Source organism: Protomyctophum bolini (assembly GCF_963924005.1).
Source record: "Protomyctophum bolini genome assembly, chromosome: 17".
NCBI classification, from domain to species: domain Eukaryota; kingdom Metazoa; phylum Chordata; class Actinopteri; order Myctophiformes; family Myctophidae; genus Protomyctophum; species Protomyctophum bolini.
The window spans coordinates 9,394,759-9,416,479 of record NC_137878.1 but is presented as its reverse complement, the minus strand read 5'-3'; the positions used below and the strand labels follow the sequence as shown (position 1 = coordinate 9,416,479).

The following is a 21,721-nucleotide window of genomic DNA, read 5'->3' as shown; positions in this document are numbered from 1 at the left end:
ATATTTTATTGTATAGTGTACTGTACAGTATGGTGACAGGAAAGGGGGAGAGAGATGGGGGGTGACACGCGCCAAAGGTCGTCGGGATCTGGAGTCGAACCCGCGACACACCGTCATAGGCATGGCTCTGCAGCCCATCTACAGTAGGTGTCCAGACCGCTACACTAGCCGCCAGCGACGACAATGTAGTCAACAAATAAAAACTAGACTAAAATGTTAGGAAGTGACTAGTGGACAAGAGATCCACTATAAGTAAAAGACACAAGTCGTTTTACACTTGTAAAACTCGGCCATCACGACGGCATCAAGGCCCGCAAAGACACATTTCAGTCGTCTAAATCAACTGTATAGTCGACTACAATCGTATGTTAGTCGACTAACACTAGACTAACACTCAAACATTCCAGGTGACTGAAATATGACTCAAACTAAGTGAAAACTATTCAAAAGACTATGACTAAAACTAAAATCTAAATTTGCTGTCAAAATCAACACTGGAACCATCACACACACACACACACACACACACACACACACACACACACACACACACACACACACACACACCTCTTGGTGTGCGCGACATACAGTAAACATAAAAGACAAAAACACTGAATTACACTGGCAGCGGGGTACAAGGGATTTGGCAAGGAACAATAGTCCGGGAGGAAAATAATCTTTGACACTTCTGAGCTAGAAAACATCTACCGGTATTATATATATATATACAGGATTCCAGAGCATCAGGGACCTTTTAGATTTTTGACACACTGTACTACTGTACTGTTTGTCAACGGTACATACGGTTGTGCGTGCGTGCGTGTTTGTGTGTGTGCACACGCGCTGCAGTTATCACATCAGTTCTCATCTTATTTCAGACAAGAGTACATATACACCCCGTCGTACCTCCGACCACTAGACCCTTCGGTGCGTACCGATATATATTACATAATGGTGAAGTAGTACCAGTTTCTATCACGATAAATGGAGCTCACATAGCTGAAGTTCAGGAGCAGGACCACACCTCCAACGCAGATACCTCCACCTCCTATCGAGCCACCTCCAATGAGGCCACCTCATTGACCACCGCCCTTATTTAAAAAGCCCTCTGTTCTCGTTTCTCGTCACCCCTTCCCCCCCCCCCCAACCATATTTCTCATCCTATACTCATCCCCTCTCACCCTCCCTCTACATACAGGTTCCTGATGGGGGGTCCGTCATGAACCGGGAGCATGCCGGACCCCCCTCCCACCTCGGCTCAAACCTCCTTTGTCATCGATGGCCCCGTCGTGGGCCATCATCCATCGTGGGGGGGGGGGGGCGCAGTACGTAGTTAAGACTAGTCGTTGGTCCGACAAACGACAACCCACCTCAAACCCTAACCATAACCGCAAGCACGGGAGCAGCCGCATGTCGGAATTACATGCGGTCCCCCCATCGTGGTTCACGTTCACGAACACGACTCATTTTGTTTCTTTCGTCGATAAAATCTGTCAAACGTCCTCATTCGGCGGTGTGGTCCTCGCTAGTGAATCATCATCAATCATCTTCACCACCATCATCACCACCGTCATTATGATCATCATCACTGTCATCAACAGCCTCCTCCTCCTCTTCAGAAGTGCATACAACCAACCGTCATTCAAAGGGTCACATTCACCTTCATCGCCGTCTCTTACAAAAGAAAGCGTCATCGACCTGCGGCGTCACAGTATAATAACATGTCACTATCGTCGCATGCCCCGGACGGACGTGAGCAGCAAAACTCACCACAGTTTAGCAGCATTGGGACGAGCCAACAATTAGGACGCAGCCCGTATATTCACGGCATTATAACACCAGACTGTTCTAAAAAAAAAGAAAAAAAAAAAAGCAGCCACAGCAGCAGCAGCAGCAGCAGCAGCGGTGTGTTCCAAAATGAGCTTTGCAGCTAATCCGTCTCAGCAAGCTTGCAATCTCCAGACCCGTAACATCTCTCTCTCTCTCTCTCTCTCTCTCTCTCTCTCTCTCTCTCTCTACTTACAACCAGGCTCAGTGGCAGCAACAATATGAGGGAAAACATGGCAAATGTTGAATAGACTCAACTCAATTCAATTATCGAATATCCAGGAAACAATACGCGAGGATATTGGAGAGGAGTTGCCATCCAGTTTATATGTGGTGGTATATTGTATAATATGAGTGAATGTAATGAATGTACTTAGTTACTATGACTTATAGGGCTCTTGCAACCAAAAACATAGCAAACTAAACAAGAGACATGTGCTGGATGAGAGAGAGAGAGAGAGAGAGAGAGAGAGAGAGAGAGAGAGAAAGATGATTCCTGGTATAGAGGGGCGGGTAGCGCATTGCTCAAACGCCCCCTGCCCCCCCTCCGCCCCTCCCCTCACCGAGGCTATACTTAATGTCTCTCCTATATGGGATATGCCCGGCCCCAGGTGAGTCCCATAAGCGCTGACGAGCCCTGCCTCCTATATACCTGCATATAACGGGACTAAACGGAACAGAGGAAAAGGGACCCAAAAGGACACAACCACAGGTGGAGTCAGAGAGATCATCACACATCTCTCCACAGTCTGGCGACCGGGGTCATTTTTAGTCATCGGGAGAGACACATACGACCGACAAAAAAAAACAAAACCCCAAAGTCCCTTTTGTCGTTTGTCCTGGGTTCAACCGTCACAGCAGCAGAATCCATCTCTTCGTTTTGCCCCCTGATCCTTGGCCTCGTTCTTCGTCGCTGCTTGCTTGCGTTCGTTCCCCCCATTCCTTCCTTTCCTTTCCTTTTTCCTTTCTCTAAGTCTGGACTCGTGGAGGAGGAGGAGAGAGCATCAGGCGTAGGTCTCCCCTGTTTTCAGCGCCACCAGCTCAGAGTCCTCCGTGTGGCGCCCACCCCCGTTGGAGTGGTCGCCACCGCCGCCGCCGCTGCAGTCGTGGTGGTACATGAAGGCGGGCACCTCGCTGATGGACGTGGCCGTGTAGGTGGAGCGCATGGAGCAGTGGTCGCGCCGCCGCTGGCCCCACTGGGTCTTGCACTGCATCCACTGTCTCTTCAGGGCCGCCTGGACCTGGCAACGTACAAGGCAACAACAGAACCAAAAGGATGACGTCACTCGAGATATATACACAAGACAATTAAGGGTGCATATATACAGATCTAACTAGGGGTGCAAAAAAAATCCCGCTATGAACGATTCAAAATCAATTCATAATTTCCAAAAATATTTTTTTCCTTTTTTTTTTTGGTTGCTTACAGTTACAGGAGTTTTCACTACACGGTGTTTGTGTCATGAAATGTAAGCTTACGCTAATCACAGTAACCATCATGTCTTCAGTCATTTTCAAGTTACTGTAGTCAGTAGGCTACTACTACTAGTCACTTCAGTTCAGCACAGCTGTATTGTATTTGTAGTATTGAATCGAGAATCATTTTGAATAGAGAATAGTTTTGAATCTGGAAAAAAAAAAGATTTTGAATCGAATCGTGACCCCAATAATCGTAATCGAATGGAATGGTGGGACACCCAAAGATTCGCAGCCCTAGATCCAACACTGTAGTACGGTGGTTTTCAACACTTTTTCATATCAAGGCCCCTTTTATGCCCTTTATTCATTCTGCATTTGAGCCACGAAACCACCATTTGATGAGATTTTGCCTTGCAGACCCAAAAAGAAAGAATATGTCCACATTTCCATGCTGTGTTGATGTGGTACCACCATTAGGAGACATCAAAAGAAAAAAAATATTGATAAAAAAATAACAGTTCTCCTTCTACATTCTCTAATTGTGTGTAGACTTCTTCGTAAATTAAATAATTGCTACATGAACTTACTCATGTGGACAGAATGATGAAACGCGAGAAATGGTCTTGAATGCTGGGACACTGAGATCGATGCAACACTTGATGAAACGAATACAGCATCAAAGTGTTTTTTTTAATCTTGCTGGCGTAATGCTGGAGTAACACAGGTCTTTATATATAAGCAAACAATGCAAGTCTGTTGCATTATGGCCCCGGAATCAAGGGAAAATTAACCCAGATATTAGTTAGTTAGTTAGTTGAATTTATTGTCCACGTGTGGAAATTCATCTTCGGTCTCAAACAGTAAAAAACAAACGGTTACAACAACAGCAACAACACTTAACAGTTAACACAATTATTTTCACTCTGTTGCCTCCCTTCCCCTGGCTGATTGTGATACTGTGTCCACCTGCGCTTCTAAGCTGAAGAGACTTTGGTTAATGAGCATGGAGGTATATTAGGGACTCTGTGTTATTGGTTGGTTGCTCGATTATAACACTGTGTTTCCCAAGAGTGGGACTTTATGTTATAGGGTTTTCTGAGTTTAAATGAAAGTGCTTGAGTGCAAGTCGTTGTTGCCTGGATTATTCTGCATACGGGTCCAAATACTGAGGTGTTCCTGACAACATGGAACATTTTTTGTGAGTATAATTATGCTAAGCGGGAATAGCACTTACCTCCCCATTGAAGAAGCAGAATATTGTTGCCACCAATAAACCCTAGAGAAGGAGTAAAACAAGTACAGTACGTTACAGATGTGGCCTTGGGGAAAAGCATTGGATGTCCCGTAACCCCAATTTCATACCCACTCTTCTAAACAATAACCCACGTGTTGATATACTTTGGAGTTAAGCAGAATAGAAAACGTAACTGGTAGCGGTAGTTAAATAGAAAACCTGCTGTACCCCGTAGTTCATTAACTTCAATAGATCTAGTTGACCTGGTAGTTCTAGAACGGATTCGTATGGGTTCATGTATGATAATACATGCACAAGGCTGTGATCACTGATCAGACAATGGCATGTATTGATGCTGGTACAGTAAAGTCGCACGATTTGTCACACACGTTACCGCAGTGAAATTTGTTCTCCGCATTTGACCCATCTCTTGGAGCGGTGAGCTGCAGCCGTGCCGCGCTCGGGAATCATTTGATTAGTAGATTTGACCCCCCCAATCCAACCCTTTGATGCTGAGTGCCAAGCAGGGAGGCATTGGGTCCCATTTTTACAGTCCTTGGTATGACCCGGGCCGGGGATCGAACCTTCGACCTCCCAGTTTCAGGGCGGACACTCTAACCACAAGGCCATCCAGTATGTGGTTCTTACAGGGGTCATCGCCATGTTGTGGACATTTTTGTCGACGTATTTTTTGAGTGGTGCACCAGCAATGCCTGTGTACACCAGTATGTACCCATGTGGTAATGTTTGTTTGTACCCATGTGGTCATGAGCACCAGTATATGACTATAGGGTACTGAGTGCTGATAGTGCTGCAATGTTGCCTGCTAATGAGAGAGAGAGAGAGAGAGAGAGAGAGAGAGGGGTGGTGGGGGGGGCTGCACCACTCAGTTCACACGGGTGTGATTTCTTTTGCCACGGACATACAGAATGAGTGTACAATAATATTACCAGAAACACATAAATAAATAGCCCTGAATAACAGGTCTGTAACTGTGAGTGTTCTGAGTTACCAGGGGTCCTTGCAAATAAAACATATTGAGAACCACTATAGTGCTAGTGGAAATAATTCTGGGGAAAACCTGGAGACTTGACATTGAGTAAAAGTTAAAAAAACAGAAAGACAAGACCAAAGTCTTGACACTTTTTGTCCATGTACGGGCATGTTGGGTGACCCCTCCCTGGCTTCTTATACCTGGTAGTGCATGACTATGTGCATGATGTAATCGAACACCTCCCCGGCCCGCTGGTTCTCGGGCCTCCAGGGAAAGAGGAGAAACTGAATGCCCAGGAGAGGCACCAGGATCAGAGTGGCTCGCACAGCCTTCATGTACATGTTGGACTCTGCCCGGTGGGTGTCTCTCAGCTTGGTCACCAGCACGCGCACAATGTTCAGCAAGAAGAACAGGTTCACCTGAAGGGGAGAAACGTACAGGAATAGAGAGCGCATGCATAAAGTTGAACAAATCGAGTGGCAAAGTGAGTGGGCAAAGTGATTTAACGTCGCTTAATGCAATCAGATAGGACTTTTCCGTTTGTATGTATGGGAATGATCCATGTTAAAAACTCGGAAAGAATATATATTCAAAGATTTGCGCCACGTTTTCACGATTTTTCAAAAATATCAGATCTACAAGCATGTGCCGCACTATGAGCTTGTAGATCTGCTTAAAACAACCAAAAGGGGCTCCCGTCCTGAATGGGTTATTAATGCATGACTCACTCATGAAACAAAATGTCTCTGCAACGAGCCAGGTGTTGTCAGCTGCACTGGCATACTGGCTGTAGGTAAAGTATGTTTCAGCTTATAAGGCAGCAAAGTGAGCAGACTTACGACTTAGCCAGCCGGGCCAGTGTTGTTTTTGTCGACTATAACTAAGACGAAAAATGTTCGTCGACAACCTTTTTTCACTGAGGAAAACTAAATGGAAACTAAATAAAAACTATGCTATGATGACTAAAACTAAGACTAAATATACTGACAATTTTGTCAAAAAAATAAAAACTAGACTAACATGTTAGGAAGGGATTTTACAATTAGTTGCATGCTGAAAATAGCCGGTCTACAAGCTCACACCGCGTCGCAAAAAAAAACGTCTTTACGACGGCATCAAGGCCCGCCAAATATACATTTTGTTCGACTAAATCAACTGTAGATTTAGTCTACTAAAATCTTATGATATTTAGTCGACTAAAAGTAGACTGACACTAAAACATTCCAGGTGACTAAAATGTGACTAAAACTAAATGAAAACTATTCAAGAGACTATGACTAAAACTAAAATAGAAATTTGCTGCCAAAAACAACACTGGCCATGCCCCAGCCTGCATACTGTGTGATTTCTGGTCTAGAGAGGGGCGGATTCAAAACCATTTATTGGTCCACCACTTTCTCCTCCTCCCCCCCCCCCTCCCCGATAGAACACAGCAGACAACACTGATGTCACCAAATTTGGAGCGACGCCCCCTCTGCACTGTTATTGGTTAACGAAATACAAGGTTCACTCCCACTCCTATGCCATGTACTTTTCCTTTTCTTTTCTTAAAGGGATTGTGACATAAAAAAAAGGTTTTGTAAAAAACAAACAAACAAAAAAAAACGTTTTCTGAGCTAAAAAAAACCCTGAACTTTTAACATTCAGTAGATTTTCTGTGGTCTGGGGTTTTCTGGCTCAAACAAGTGCTCTGATTTTCCTGCTGTTTGTGATGTCACTACAAATCCCATATGTCAATGGGATTTGCCAGCAGATGTCACTGTTTTCACTGTTTTGCCTGTTTTAATTGCAGCTCAAAAAGGCTTCCAAACCCCAGAGAAAACTCCAGACCACAGAAAATCCCCGGAATGTTCAAAGTTCAGGTTTTGTGGGTGTAATTGATTTCATGAAACCTAAAAGAAAAATGAAAAATAAAAATAAATGAAAATGAATGTCATGACACCTTTAAACAAAACGCCCGCGGTTCCCCCGAGGCTAACTTACGAGTAACGCTGCCATAATGGGTCCATGGACCACATAGAGAAGATGGGTTTCTACGCTCATCCAGCAACTGCAGGAGGGAAAGGAGGGAAAGTCATCAGTCAAATCTTCCTCATACTGCTTAGCCCACACACATGCCCTGCACTCACACACAACCACCACACCCACCGCACACACAATTTGGGTGCTCCTACGTTAATTTTGTCTGTCGCAGACATTACACATGTGCGTAAACACCACAATGTTTATTTTTTCAACGGCAGGGAAAAAATTACTCACTTGTCATCGAAATACTTTTTCCTCGCCACCGCATGGATGGAGGCAGGCACTAGGGGAAAGCCTTCGAGGAGGGAGAAGAGATGGCAACCACATATGATGTTTTGAATACGTTCATTATATAATGTTATATAGTCACAACACAGAGGTATAGCGTCGAAGTGTCCTTGAGCAAGACTCTGAACCCCTAATTGCTCCCGATGTGCAGGTTGGTTGCCTTGCATGGTTTCACCCGCCATCGGTGTATGAATGAATGGCTGAATATAAAGCACAATCTTTTGTAAATCGCTTTGGATAAAAGCGCTATATAAATGCACTGCTGCTTGGCAACCTAAGTGGTCTTAGTTATACCTTGTATTGTTAATTAAATCACTCTTGCCAGGACAGGTTGTATAACAATGCGTTATGAAATCTTCATTTAGTAGTATTGTTGAAATGCAAACAAAGGCTATAGATTTCGGCAAGCACAGCTGGGTTCCTCGTTCGTCACTACGGCAAAGCGTCAACATTCCGACGGTGTTGTCTGAAGCCCAACGACGGCACTGCGTGCAGGGCAATTTCACCTTATAATACTGTGTCCATTTAGAAACCCTGTCCATAAACAAAGATGTCCTTTTAATTTGAGCCCAGGCATATAAACATGTGAATCTGTGCACGGTCCATTTTCAGACAGCAATGCAGGCCCTATACGGCACATTGGCCACAGATGCACGCAGCTGCTCTAAACGACTGTCTATCCCCGACACCTGTACACAATGCACATTGTCCTTGTGCACCCAAGGTTATCCACTTCATCTTTAACCCATTTAGGCCTGAAAAAAATGTTTTCTAAATCCTGACAGTTTTCTGAAATACCTATGTTTCTATAGGCCTATATATCACTCAATATTTCATGTCAAGGACCCCAAAAATGATATGTAATTGGCCTCCGACCCCCATCTGAAAATATGTCGTTCCAGGGACCTCCCCAGAAGCAACGATTGTAGTTAAAAACGTTTGTTCTGAAGGGGAAAAAAATCCAAATTTGAGGCACATTTTCACGATTTTTCAAAAAGAGCAGACCTACAAGTTCGTAGCGCGCCACACGCTATGAGCTTGTAGATCTGCTATTTCTCAATAGCTATAAGCATAACATAACGCTAACCCCAAAAGGGGTTCCCGCCTAGAATGGGTTAATAACGATTGCCAATTCAGTTTTGTCCTCCCAACTTATTAGTTTGATTCATTTGAACGAGTGGAAAAAAGAGAGAAATTGTGTGCAATGTCATACTATATAAAGCTGTCAAGCAAGGGCTTGAAAAGCGGGGAGATTGAACGGTATGAGAGTGAGTGGCATTTTTTTTTCTCTTTGGTCATTCGCTAGATTAGATCCCCGCCGCGGCTGTCAACAAATTGAGCGGGTAGCGATCAGGCAGCACTTGACGCGAGTACAGTGTGATAAAACACGACGACACGTATATATAAATCATGAAGGCAGACAGCTAGGCGTGTCAATGTCAAGGTTAGGGTAGACCAGATGCCTTTCACTCTCACGTGTGACTCTCATGTGAGCAAGGTTATACGAATCGTTAAAGTATATTTCAGCGTTTTCATGTGCCCCGCCCCCCTCCTTATACTCTCTGATGGACTGTGGTAAACACATTGTATTTTTTTGAGTGGTGCAACCAACCACTCCTATACAACCAGCAATGTCCGTGTTCACCTATATGTGTTCACCCACCCACCTATGTGTGACGTTAATGAGCACCAGAATATGACTATTAGTACCAGTAGGGGGCGCCAGAAACAGAGAGAGGGACAGTGCTGCTCTGTTGCCTGCTAATGAGAGAGAGAGAGAGAGAGAGAGAGAGAGAGAGAGAGGTGGGGGGGGGGGGGAATTGCACCACTCAGTTCACACGGGCGTGATTTTTTAATATATTATGCTTTTAAGTGTTATTTTTTCTCTTAAAAGTAGGCTTTTTATCTTTTCTTTTTTTACAGCATTTGTGTACTTATGTCTTGGGATTTCTTGTTGTCTTTTAACCACCTCAACAAAAGAGGTTTCCGAAAAAAATAAAAAATAAAGTATAGGCTACTTTGAAATCGAATAAACATAACCTACTTATTTAATATCACGGCATAAAGAAACACTGCATGCAGCAAAAAAAGAAACTAAACTAAACAAAACTAATATTTTTGCTGACGCATGAATATCACTGTATTCGCACAGTGGAAAAAATGTTGCCGGTAAATGAATTATTTCATGTGCGTCGTCACTCTTCATTAAGGCACGTACATGGCATGAATGACTCACCCCAGCCCAGGAGGTAGTACCAGTGCAAGTGCTGCTCCTCTGCGAACACGGCCACCACGATGAGCGTGTGCAGGTAGATGCCCTCGCAGAGCATCCAGAAGTAGTTGCATCCCAGCATGTACATGTGGAAGAAGTGCAGCACCTTGCACCCGGGCTGTATATACACATTTGAGAAAAAAAAAGAAAAAAAAAAGATTTAAAAACCCATTTTGTCCTGACGGTTTTCTGAAAAAGCTATGTTTCTATGTGTGTCAGTCGTTTTTCGATTTTTCAAAATATAGCAGACCTACAAGCTCGCTATGAGCTTGTAGATCTGCTATTTTTCAATAGCTAAAGCGTAACATAATGCTGACACCAAAAGGGGTTCCCGCCCAAAATAAATGAATAGAATAGGTTTAGGGAGCAGCCATATAGCTAATTCCTTGCCCTATACATTTGACTATTTATAGTGGGTTTTCAACCCTTTTCATGTCAAGGTCCATTATTTCTTTTCATTTGAGCCATGTAGACCACCATTTGATGAGATTTAGCCTCTCAGACCCAAAATATTTTGTTGTCATTGGATATAAAGACCCACAATTCCATGCTGTATTGATGTTGGTACGGTAGGAGAGACATTGATTGATTGATTGACAGGCAGCTTGCGAACCGCTCACCCAATCAACCGGCATGGAGTCATGGAGGAACACATGGAGGTGGTTCCAGGTGGTCCCCAGCTAAATGATTGTACGCTCTCTCAAGAGTTACATTATTGTTAAACATCTGCATTACTTAATTGACAAGAAGTCTACACAATTACAGAATGTAGAAGAATTGTTATTTTTGATCAACGTTTGCCTAATGGTACCACATCAATACAGCATGGAATTGTGGACAAAATCTTAAGTTTGGACTGGAGTCTGAGAGGCTAAGGGCTCCAATTTTGTCGCAGCCTTTACCCGCAGCGCGGCCCGCAATTCAGCCGCTGCCCGAAAATCACGAATATAGGAGCTTTCTCTGTCCCTTAATGGTATTTTGGCCCAGCGTCACCCTCTATCTTTTTTTGCCGACACCGGTATTTGCGCCTAGAGGTGTGGTCATGGGCGTGTTGCCCATAAATGTTACCCTAAATTGGTATTTTGGTCACATACATTTGGGAAGTCGATAGTGGAGATTAAAAGCACCTGTAAGCCGTGCCAAATTAGTTCGGTAGAGAGGAGAGGCGCGCGCCTCAATGGAGATGTCTGCAGGCACAGAGTATATAGGCTCTGCCTCATCTCTCCTTATTCTCCTATCTCTTTTGTAACTTTCCTATAATCAGCAGAAGTCGAGTGCCTGCCACTTCCTTGTGTCCATTGTGTTCATATAATTGTATAGTCAAAGAAGTTATTTGTGCGCGATTCCATTCCCATTTGCTCTTTCAGTTCATGATCACCCCATAGCAGCAAAAGGGGTTTATTGACCGAACTCAATGAAAAGACGAGTGTTCTTGGCTCTGTGCGTGGAGAATAAAAAAGCAGTGAGACTTCAGGGCAGCGGCTATGAAGCAATATAGCACTAACGGCAACGGATAAGGGGTCTATTAAAGGGATCTCTTAAAGCCAAGACTGGCGGTGATTGGTTCAATTTGGTTTAATTATTGTTTAACGCCCAAACCTCACCTATATGCATAATATAACGGGTAACGGAGGTGTTTAAGGGATTTAGACAGGTAACCAAAATACCAACTTCAGTGGGGGAACACCCTTTCCCCACTCCTAAATCCCCCAAAATAGTGGCTTTAGAAAGATGAGACAAAAATGGAGCCCTATAAATCTCATCAAATGGTGGTCCGTCCGAGGCTCAAATGCTGAATTCAATTATGGGACTTGATATATGAAATGGGTTGAAAACCAGCTGTCCTAGAAGACTAATTAATTAAAAAAGGACTATAATTCCAAAGCCCATGTATAGGTCCTTTTCAACGTTTTGCTGCTTTTCAACTTCATAAAAACATTCCTCTGACTTTAACTGCGACTGAGCGAAACGGCGCCACGTTTTAACATTTTGTGAATAATTTACTGGCGTACTAAACAAAGCGGTACAGTGCGTGTTTTCCTCCCATTTCTCCTGGTCTCCTCCCTTATGCCGTGACGCGCCGGGATAACCACAAACGGTGTTTCTATTCAAACCCTTCCCTTTAAAAAAAAACGGTGCTGCATGCAGTTACCATGAGTACACATTGGACCATGCATGCGTGCACTGCAGTAGTTCTTAACCCATTTTGGCCTGACAGACATCGAAATAAAACAAATGACCGTTTTCTGAAATACCTCATGTTTCTGTATCTGTGGTGCTCAATATTTCATGTCAAGGACCCCAAAAACGATATGTAATTGGCCACCGATCCCCATCTTAAAATATGTTATTCCAGGAGGAACGCCGATCAGAAGCAAAGATTTGAGTTAAAAACGTTCGCTTTGCGACACATTTTCACACATTTTCAAAAATAGCAGACCTTACAAGCTCTTAGCGCGCCACTCGGTGGCGCGCTATGAGCTTGTAGATCTGCTATTTTTCAATAGCTAAAGTATAACTTTGACGTATTGCTTAAAACCCCAAAAGGGGTTCCCGGCCCAAAATGGGTTATAAGTACAACCTGATTACCTTTCTTCTGAGAGAAAACAGACAAGCCATTTGACATATGGTGGAAACGGGGATGTAAATTGTCATGGTGGTGATGATGGTATGAGCTGTCATTCCCTTTAAGCTTCTTGGATGCACTGGGAGGAGGGGATCTCCTCCCAGGCAAACACTCCACTGAAGACGTGCCAGACGGATTTGGGGGGGGGGAACGTGACTCTGAGCGCTATAGCGGTAGCACAAAAGTTGGGAATAACAGCCCCAGATGCTGGAGGCAGTGGAGGCCGGCCGGCCTGTCTCTGAGACGATGATGCCTTTTCTGGCCACGGCATCAGTGTTGATTTTGACAGCACATTTAGATTTTAGTTTTGGTCATATTATGGGCTCCATTTTCGTCACCGCTTAAACCCCTTATCCCTAATGTTCTTTGCCTTTTTTTCTTTCTTTTTTTACTATTTTGAAAAAAACATTTTTGAATAGTTCAACTAGCCAATCTACATTGTCATGTTGTGAGCTTGTAGCAGTTCAGGCATTCAAATGCCAATCTGGAGGCTGTTATTTTAACCTGCCAGGTAGGGTATATCAAAGATGCATACAGTACTTTAACCCTGCTCACTTGTGCACAATTGAAACCACCACCGCATAAGATTTTAGCCGACTAAATCTACAGTTGATTTAGTCGACTAAAATGTATTTTGGCGGGCCTTGATGCCGACTGTTTTTTACACTTGCTGACGCGACGTGTTGAGCTTGTAGATCTGCTATTTTCAACATGCAACCAAGTGTAAAATGACTTACAGTATACTGGATCTCTTGTCCACTAGTCCCTTCCTAACATTTTAGTCTAGTCTTTATGTGTTGACAAAATTGTCCATATTTAGCCTTAGTTTTAGTCATCATGGCTTGGTTTTCATTTAGTTTCCATTTAGTTTTCGTCACTGGAAAAAGGTAGTCGACGAACATATTTTGTCACAGTATTAGTCGACGAGATCGACACATACATGCTCTAGCTACTTTAACCCATTAAGACCTGAGGTCGATTCTACAAATGCCTTCTAAATCAGTAGTTCTCCAACTTTTTATTAATTAAAAATTGCCCGATTAAAAACAATATAGGCCTATCTAAAATAGCTGATCTACAGCTTACAGTATCTGTACAAGCTTGCTCTATGTGTCATGTCGTGACATGACGTGAGTTTGTAGATCTGCTATCTTTGAAGGTTTTTGAAAATGTTAGACATTTTCTCACATGCCTAAAATAGGGACATCGGGGTTGAAAGTGGCTGTACGCTAGGGTAAATGGGATTTTGTGTAATGTATGCCAACTTTTTATCAGTTAATTTTAACACTATTTGGATTTGAAAGCTGATGTGTATATATATCCAATCTAGCAAATGCTGCAAACTTGGTTGACAGCCAAAATGTTTTAAAATGTAAAGGAGAAAAAAAAGAAAAGGAAAAAAAAAAAAAAAAGATTCTTGTCAACAGTCCTACAACCGTCCACCCCAGAGCTCGTTTGTCATAATGATTTCCATAAACAATAACAGGAGATGTTTCTTGAAGAGTATCGTGTTGTAAATTTAGGATCACTCCTGACCTCAAGGCATTCCAAGAGACAGATTTATATCTTTTGCCTCAGCAGACCCTCGACTTCCAAAGAATTCACTTCTGAAATTCAGCATGTGCTCAGTGGCAGCCTGTCAAAAAATCTCTTCACAGACATATCGAAAAGCACTGACTAAAGGGATGATGGCTTTTGTGCAATATCTGGTACAGAAGTGATATGAGCACAGTTACAACAATATATCCCTTAAACCTGCACTGCAGAACAGACCACTGTTTTAACTATGTCAAATCTAGATAATTTTGAAAGATATCAAAATAATTGGAAAGGGGGATCTAAATAAATATTTGCATGCATGCTTGTACTTGTCCAGACGTTGCCCAGACGTTTCGCATTTGTGTCTCATTTTAATTAGTAGTGTAGTAGTGTAGTGTTCAAGCTCACAACGCATCGCAGCGCGACGCGTTGTGAGCTTGTAGATCTGCTATTTTCATCCACAAGTGCCTTTTTGCCCCTGCCTCTCCAACACTCTCTGCACGTCCCTTTGATAGCCCTCCATATTTGAGCCAAATTCTAGGCTGTGTACATTCGTGATGGACGCGCAATCAAGGATTAAGTCTTTATCATAATGCCACGCCCTGCTCCTCGGTTCGTATTTGCACCGTGACTATATGGCTCCAATTCTGAACTATTATGGCATGGCCATTTTCTGGTTATAGTTCTTGTTCTGTATAATGCCTTTGATGTTGAGAAAGGAAGCACTTGCTATTAGTGTTGACTTTTTGTACTGTACACTGGTTACAGTCATTGACTTATTCTGTGTTTTCAGTATGTTCTGTATTTTGGTTACTTTTTTACTCTGTGTGTGTTTTTTGGTTGTCTTATTTTGTAGTTTTGTTCTGTGCCTTCCTGCCCCCTCTTGTTGGTGTTCCCTGTTCTGTCTATACCTACCTGATTATTGTTTCCTAGTCACCTGTGTTCTGTTTGCCTGTTAGCCTATCCTGTGTTTGATTGTATTTTGAGTTCACCTGTGTCCTGTTACCCCTGTCTATTTAAGCCCTTTGTTTGCAGTGTTTCCTTGTTGGTCTTGCCTTTGTTTTTGCCCTATCTTGGTTTAGTGAAATAAACACTTTGAAGAAGATATAGTCTGCTTTGCATCCTGTTGCCATGCTTTTGGGGCTTTTTTTATCCCACGATTTTGCTGGCCAGGGGGAGGCAGTTTAGTGACCAGGATTACTGCATTTTTTTTACTGTTTTTTTTTTACCTACCCTAGGGGACACGGGGAGAACATGCAAACTCCACACAGAAAGGCCCTTTCGCCAACCCCGCCTTCGGATATGGGCACTGATGACGCGGAGGAGGAAACACGCCGCCAGCACCCACAGCGTCCCGAGCGGGAATCGAACCCAGGACCTTCTAGCTGTGAGGCGACAGCACTATACATATAACTGTGCCACTGTGCCCCCTCAAGATCGCACTTTTTGAGGAGAAAAAGGACTATTGTGCACGTCGGATCGGGATGTAGGTGTTTCTACCATGTGAGTACAAAAATATTATTTTTAATGCTGGATTAATGCTTATTAATCAAATATCGTAATCTCGTGAATGGCACAGTTGGATACAATAAATCTAGTACAGTAGTACACCTACAGGTACAGGTACTGCAGGTTGACAAGCAACGTGATATCTCCCATTACCAACAGTGTTGATTTTGAAACAATGATGAAATAATGTTTGTCGACTATACCGTTTTAATTTACACAGAGGAAAACGGAATAAAAACTAAGCCATGATGATTAAAACTATGACTAAATATATATTGACAATTTGTGGAGAAGAGATCCAGTAGAACTAAAAGACAAATCATTTCATGCTTGGTTACATGCTGAAAATAGTAGCTCTACTATTTTCAGCAAGTGTAAAAATCTGCCATCAAGGCCCACCAAAATACATTTTAGTCGACACAACACTAGAACATTCTAGTTCTATTCTAGTGAACTAAATTAATATTATTCAAAAGACTAAAAAAGACTCAAAAAGACTAAAACTAAAGATTCAAAAAGACTAAAACTAAATCAAAAAACAACACGGCTTACTAAGCAGGGGCATCTAATTGGCTAGAGTCGCAGATTGGTAGCCGAGGTTTATTGCGAACGCAGTCAGCACTTACTATGAGACCTAGCAGATCATGTCTGTGTGTGTGTCCGTGTGTCCGTCCCCCCTTTGTGCCCATATATGGAGCTGAGTGATTTGTTTGTCATTGATGCAACACACTCCATATATGGTTATGGCTGAGTCATGGTGAATTGTTATTGCAATTTACGATCTGCGTTCGCTTCCCGCGTTTGCGCGTCTTATACTCGTTATATATTGCATCAGCAAGAAGATAGCTGTTGAAAATCGTAGCAGAGGCCTATTTTTTCAAAGAGAATCCTTTGGCATTGATGAGATGCGTGGAAATCATTCTGTTCAACTGTGAAATAGCTTGCTTTTTGTAACTGGACGTGTTGATTACTGGTTGTGTAGTAGAGAAAAAGTATGACTTTGACGGACTGATTGAGCTCACCGGGTTTCGGCCCACAACTTCTGGATTGCCAGCGATGGCTATGAGGTGGACGAGGGTGAGGGCAGAGTTGAGGACGTAGGAGAGGAACAGGTTCTTGTGTAGCGTGATCCTCTGGCAGCTCAGGCTCCTGAGAAAACAAGATACACTTGTAAATGCATTCGCAGACTTATACATACATTGTCTATGTGCATTTATATGCTGTCAATCATATACACAACGTGTACATCCCGGATGGTCAGAGGAAGGCCAAGCAATTAAGGACCGCAAATCTCCTTTTGGTTTTTGGTACCTCATTATAATAATAATACTATAATCCCTGTTATACTTTCTTATAGTTGTATCACTTTTTTTCTGCAACTCTCCGGTCTTTCATATACTGTCTGTCCATGGGCGGATTTTTGGAGGGGTGCAGGGGGGGCACTGCACCCCCTGGCAACTTCTGGCTAACCCCCTGGCAACTTCTGGCTTCTGACTGTAGTTTGTAATCATCTCTCTTATCATGATATGATGACTCGCTGTACGGCTGTAGTGCATGTGTGTATGTGTGTGAGCTGCTGTACTAAATAACTCATTTTTAGGGGTTAGGGCATTGTAAAAACGCTAAAATAATAAGCCAAGCAGTCGCACCCCCTGGCGTCAAGTTCAAAGTCGGCCTATGTGTCTGTCTCTCTGTCTGTCTGTCTGTCTGTCTGTCTGTCTGTCTGTCTGTCTGTCTGTCTGTCTGTCTGTCTGTCTGTACATATATTACATACATTCTATTTAAAATGTATAGTCAAAGCATTTTCTGTGTAAACTTCGAGCTAAAACGGAAGAACCTACAGTATTATGTGATTTCTAAACGGCACATGTTGTTTAGTCCCAGAATATTTGTGTTAAATAAAGACACAAAAAAGATTGGACAACCAAAAAGGTTGTCCAATTTGTAATTTTCATTTACGTTATAAAAGTTGTTTAAGAAATGCTAATGCATTCCGGTCATCAGATACAATACAGTACATTTACTGGGTTACAGAATGAACTGCCATGGAAATATTTGGAATACCGGTATGTTTTTCTGTGGGTTTTTTTTTTAAGAGTTAAATGACAATCATAACAAAACAATATCTGAGAGGCATTACCACATCACTGATAATATATTCAAATGACATTTCTAGAAGCAAAGCATGCTAATCTGATTCCAAAGGACGGATCGGCATATATACATAAATGACTGAAAAATTGCGGCTGCATTTGGCAATAAAAACTCATCTGCTCCATCAACATACATCATCTGACAAACGTCCTTTCCGATGTTGATGCGGTTAACAGGACGAAGACGAGAAACACTGGAAAGATTTGTTTCTGGCTTCCGAAAGCATAATGAGGATGTCAGATGCGGCTGTTTGTGAAACGTAAAAACCGAGACTAATTGGGGAGCCTCTTCTGAACCCTGCTCTCTTATAGTTAGTCAGGCGAGCTTATATAGATTCAACATTTGTTTTTAATTACACAGTACACAAAACAAAGCAAGATCAATATAAAACTCTACTTCTGTGCCTGGGACATCGATGGCGTCAGACACGGCGGAGCGATAGTGGTTATGAAGGCTTGATAATATCGAAATTCTCTTTGGACTATAGCTGTCAGATAACATGTAACAGATGCTTCCTAATATCATTTAGATCAGTTTTACGGTAGCACAGCCACCCAGCTAAAAATACTGTTTAACCCATTCTGACCTGAGATCAGATTCATATGAGGTTTCCACTGGACACACACTGGTCTGATGAACCCATTCTGACCTGAGATCAGATTTAAAAAAATGTCAGTCGTTCGATTTTTCAAAAATAGCAGACCTACAAGCTCGTAGCGCGCCACTCGGTGGCGCGCTATGAGCTTGTAGATCTGCTATTTTTCAATAGCTAAAGCATGACATGATGCTGACACCAAAATGGGTTCCCGTTCAGAATGGATTAAGAGAAGCTTCAAGCTATAAAGATGCTATAAAACAAATAAAATGTGCAGTCCTAACTCCTGCAGACTCATATAAACGTCTCCTTTACACAGTAAAGAGTACATCTTATACAGTGGGTCACATTATGAATGAGAAAAACAACCCTGACCACGACATAACAATTCCACAGGCCTAGACTGAATGATCTATTTGACTATACATTTTAAATAGAACGTATGTAATATTATGTAAAGACCCCCAGAATTACATGCAATTGGCCGCGGACCCCGATCTCAAAACATGTTGTTCCAGGGAACCCCCAGAAGCAAAGATTTGTGTTGAAAACGTTCACTGGGAAAGAATATAATTGATTGCGAACTCAGTGAGCACTTACTATGAGACCTAGCAGATCATGTCTGTCTGTGTGTGTGTCTGTCTGTCTGTGTGTGTGTCTGTCCCGCTATACGTCCAAATATGGAGTGTGTTGCATCGCTTACTGTGATACGTCCAAATATGGAGTGTGTTGCATCGCTTACTGTATATGTGGACCTGGCCCCTTTTGTGCCCATATATGGAGCTGAGTGATTTGTTTGTTGTGGACCTGGCCCTTTTGTGCCCATATATGGAGCTGAGTGATTTGTTTGTTGTGGACCTGGCCCTTTTGTGCCCATATATGGAGCTGAGTGATTTGTTTGCTGTGGACCTGGCCCCTTTTGTGCCCATATATGGAGCTGACAGTTCTCACTAATTCGTAATTTATTCTAATTGTTATTGCAATTTACGATCTGCGTTCGCTTCCCGCGTTCGCGCGTCTTACTCGTAATTATATTCAAAGATTTGCATATATTTTCACGATTTTCTTCAAAAATAGCAGATCTACAAGCTCGAGTGCGGCACCAAGTGCCGCGCTACAAGCTTGTAGAACTGCTATTTTTCCAACAGCTAATTAAAGTTTAAAATAATGGTTCAAAGCGGTTCAAAGCTAAAGCAACACCGAAGACTATTGATCCCTACATGCTGGTATTATGGTTTGTTTTGATACTTACATAAACCATGCGCCTGATTCGGTGTCAACTCAAGACTGAGCCGCAACACGCTTCTACAGTAGTAGTCACACTACAGTATACTGTATACTCACTGTATACCTTTATCTGTGAGGGGCTGTCACCCTAACAGCGAAAACAGTGCCGTACGTACGCATACAGTGAGCATCAAGACTCTCTGGGATGGGGCGATATTTCTTAACAAACTCAGTTTTTCCACAGCGAAAAGCTGAAGTATTTTTATCTGGGAATCCTGACAGCGTTGAAGTCGAGTCATAAATAAAGGACCAGTGCAGCTGTACACCCCTGCGCATACCACACTGTAAAAAACTGCACATCTGGACCTTATAATGGTCAACATTAAGACGTTCTCCCTTTTTAAGAGATTGGGCCATAAATATGCTCTGTGGTCGTAAAAGCTGTGTTCTGGTATAAGTGGCGTCTTCGGTAACCTATTGAGATGTTCATTTGTCAATTATATAAAAGCTTTTCTGCTGATGCCTACTTGATAGTGAACGAAAGGATATCAGGTGTGCTTGGGTGTCGCTGGGTTTAAGAGATGGGGGCGCCTATGGGACCCCTGGGGCCCAGTAGCTTGTGTAATAATAATAAACGCATCACAGGTAGCCTACTGTAGATGAATAGACATGAATTGAGCAGCAGGACACACTGTGAACAAGTTCTAGACTGGTTTACAGCTGCCTCCAGCGATCAACACCCTCACTGCACGTCCAACACACCATTTTTTTCTTTTTTTTTATACAATCGAAGAATTTTCACGGTGAATCTTGGGCCAAGAGAACAGCTCTTCCAAGTACTGCTATTGCGCATGAAGTTTGAATTATTTTCTCCCCGGGGCACCATCACCATCTTCCAAATGTTGCTCCAAAAATAATGGTACAAGTGAAACCGCAAAGTCTTCCGTGCCGTTACAAAATGATGATGATTTAAACCAAATCGCTTCCCGTTTTCCAGAGATGCACTAAACAAAGACAAACCAGCAAGTAACTAACCACGAATAGCATCCTGCTTAACTTGTTTCTTTTTTCTTCTGCTTTTTTTTAATTATTTATTTTATTTAGTATTGCTTAATTATACCAAAAATTAATGGACCCATTTTGGCCTGACGCAGATTCTAAAATGCCTTCTAAATCCTAAAGTTTTCTGAAATACTCATAACACATATTTATATAGCCGCTTCAAATATATATATTTTTTGAATACTGTACATACTGTACAGAATCCCAAAAGGGGTTCCCGCCCAGAATGGGTTAAAGCAACCTTCTATATTCGGTTTAATATTTTGAACACCTATCACATTGAAATTCAGCGGCCACTTCATCATTAATTGTGCCCTTCTCCTTTGGGATTAACCCATTTTGGGCGGGAACCCATTTTGGTGTTAGCATCATGTCGTGCTTTAGCTATTGAAAAATAGCAGATCTACAAGCTCGTAGCGCACCACTCGGTGGCGCGCTACGGAGCTTGTAGGTCTGCTATTTTTGAAAAATCGAAGAACGACTGACATTTTTAGAATCTGATCTCAGGTCAGAATGGGTTAATCAGACCAGTGTGTGTCCAGTGGAAACCTCGTATGAATCTGATCTCAGGTCAGAATGGGTTAAGCGACACATTGGAATGGAAATCTGCAATGAGCCACAGCTGCCGCACACACATTCCAAAGAAGAACACATATTATCACCAAACTCATTTCTATGTATGTCTACGTTCTGTGAACCCCTAAATATCCATGAAATTAATCTGTCTCGAGAGTATAGTTTCATGGGGGGAAAAAAACACGCTGGCATGAAATGAAGGGGACACGTCCAAATGAATGAAAGTTAACTATAAATTAGAAGCTGTGACACACGTTGATAAGGCCACCATTTCAAGCTACAGCTATACACGTTACAACATGCCAGATAAAACCGCTAAAAGACATATTAAATGGTAGCACTCCAGTCAAGATAAGAACCATGACTCCCAGTCC

The 21,721-nt window shown here is 42.6% G+C and overlaps 1 protein-coding gene across 1 annotated transcript in view; it reads right to left on the bottom strand.

Moving 5' to 3' along the window:
• Nucleotides 1–2,609: 2,609 nt before the first annotated feature.
• calcr (calcitonin receptor) overlaps nt 2,610–21,721 on the bottom strand; it is a gene marked incomplete at its 5' end in the record, with an annotated part of 36,838 nt that continues 17,726 nt past the window's right edge. The window contains 7 exons of the mRNA XM_080787069.1: nt 2,610–3,068; nt 4,481–4,522; nt 5,675–5,893; nt 7,458–7,524; nt 7,734–7,794; nt 10,024–10,177; nt 16,756–16,882. Coding sequence (XP_080643195.1) covers nt 2,832–3,068; nt 4,481–4,522; nt 5,675–5,893; nt 7,458–7,524; nt 7,734–7,794; nt 10,024–10,177; nt 16,756–16,882 — 907 coding nt within the window. The 3' untranslated portion in view covers nt 2,610–2,831. The remainder of the gene's footprint in view (nt 3,069–4,480; nt 4,523–5,674; nt 5,894–7,457; nt 7,525–7,733; nt 7,795–10,023; nt 10,178–16,755; nt 16,883–21,721) is intronic.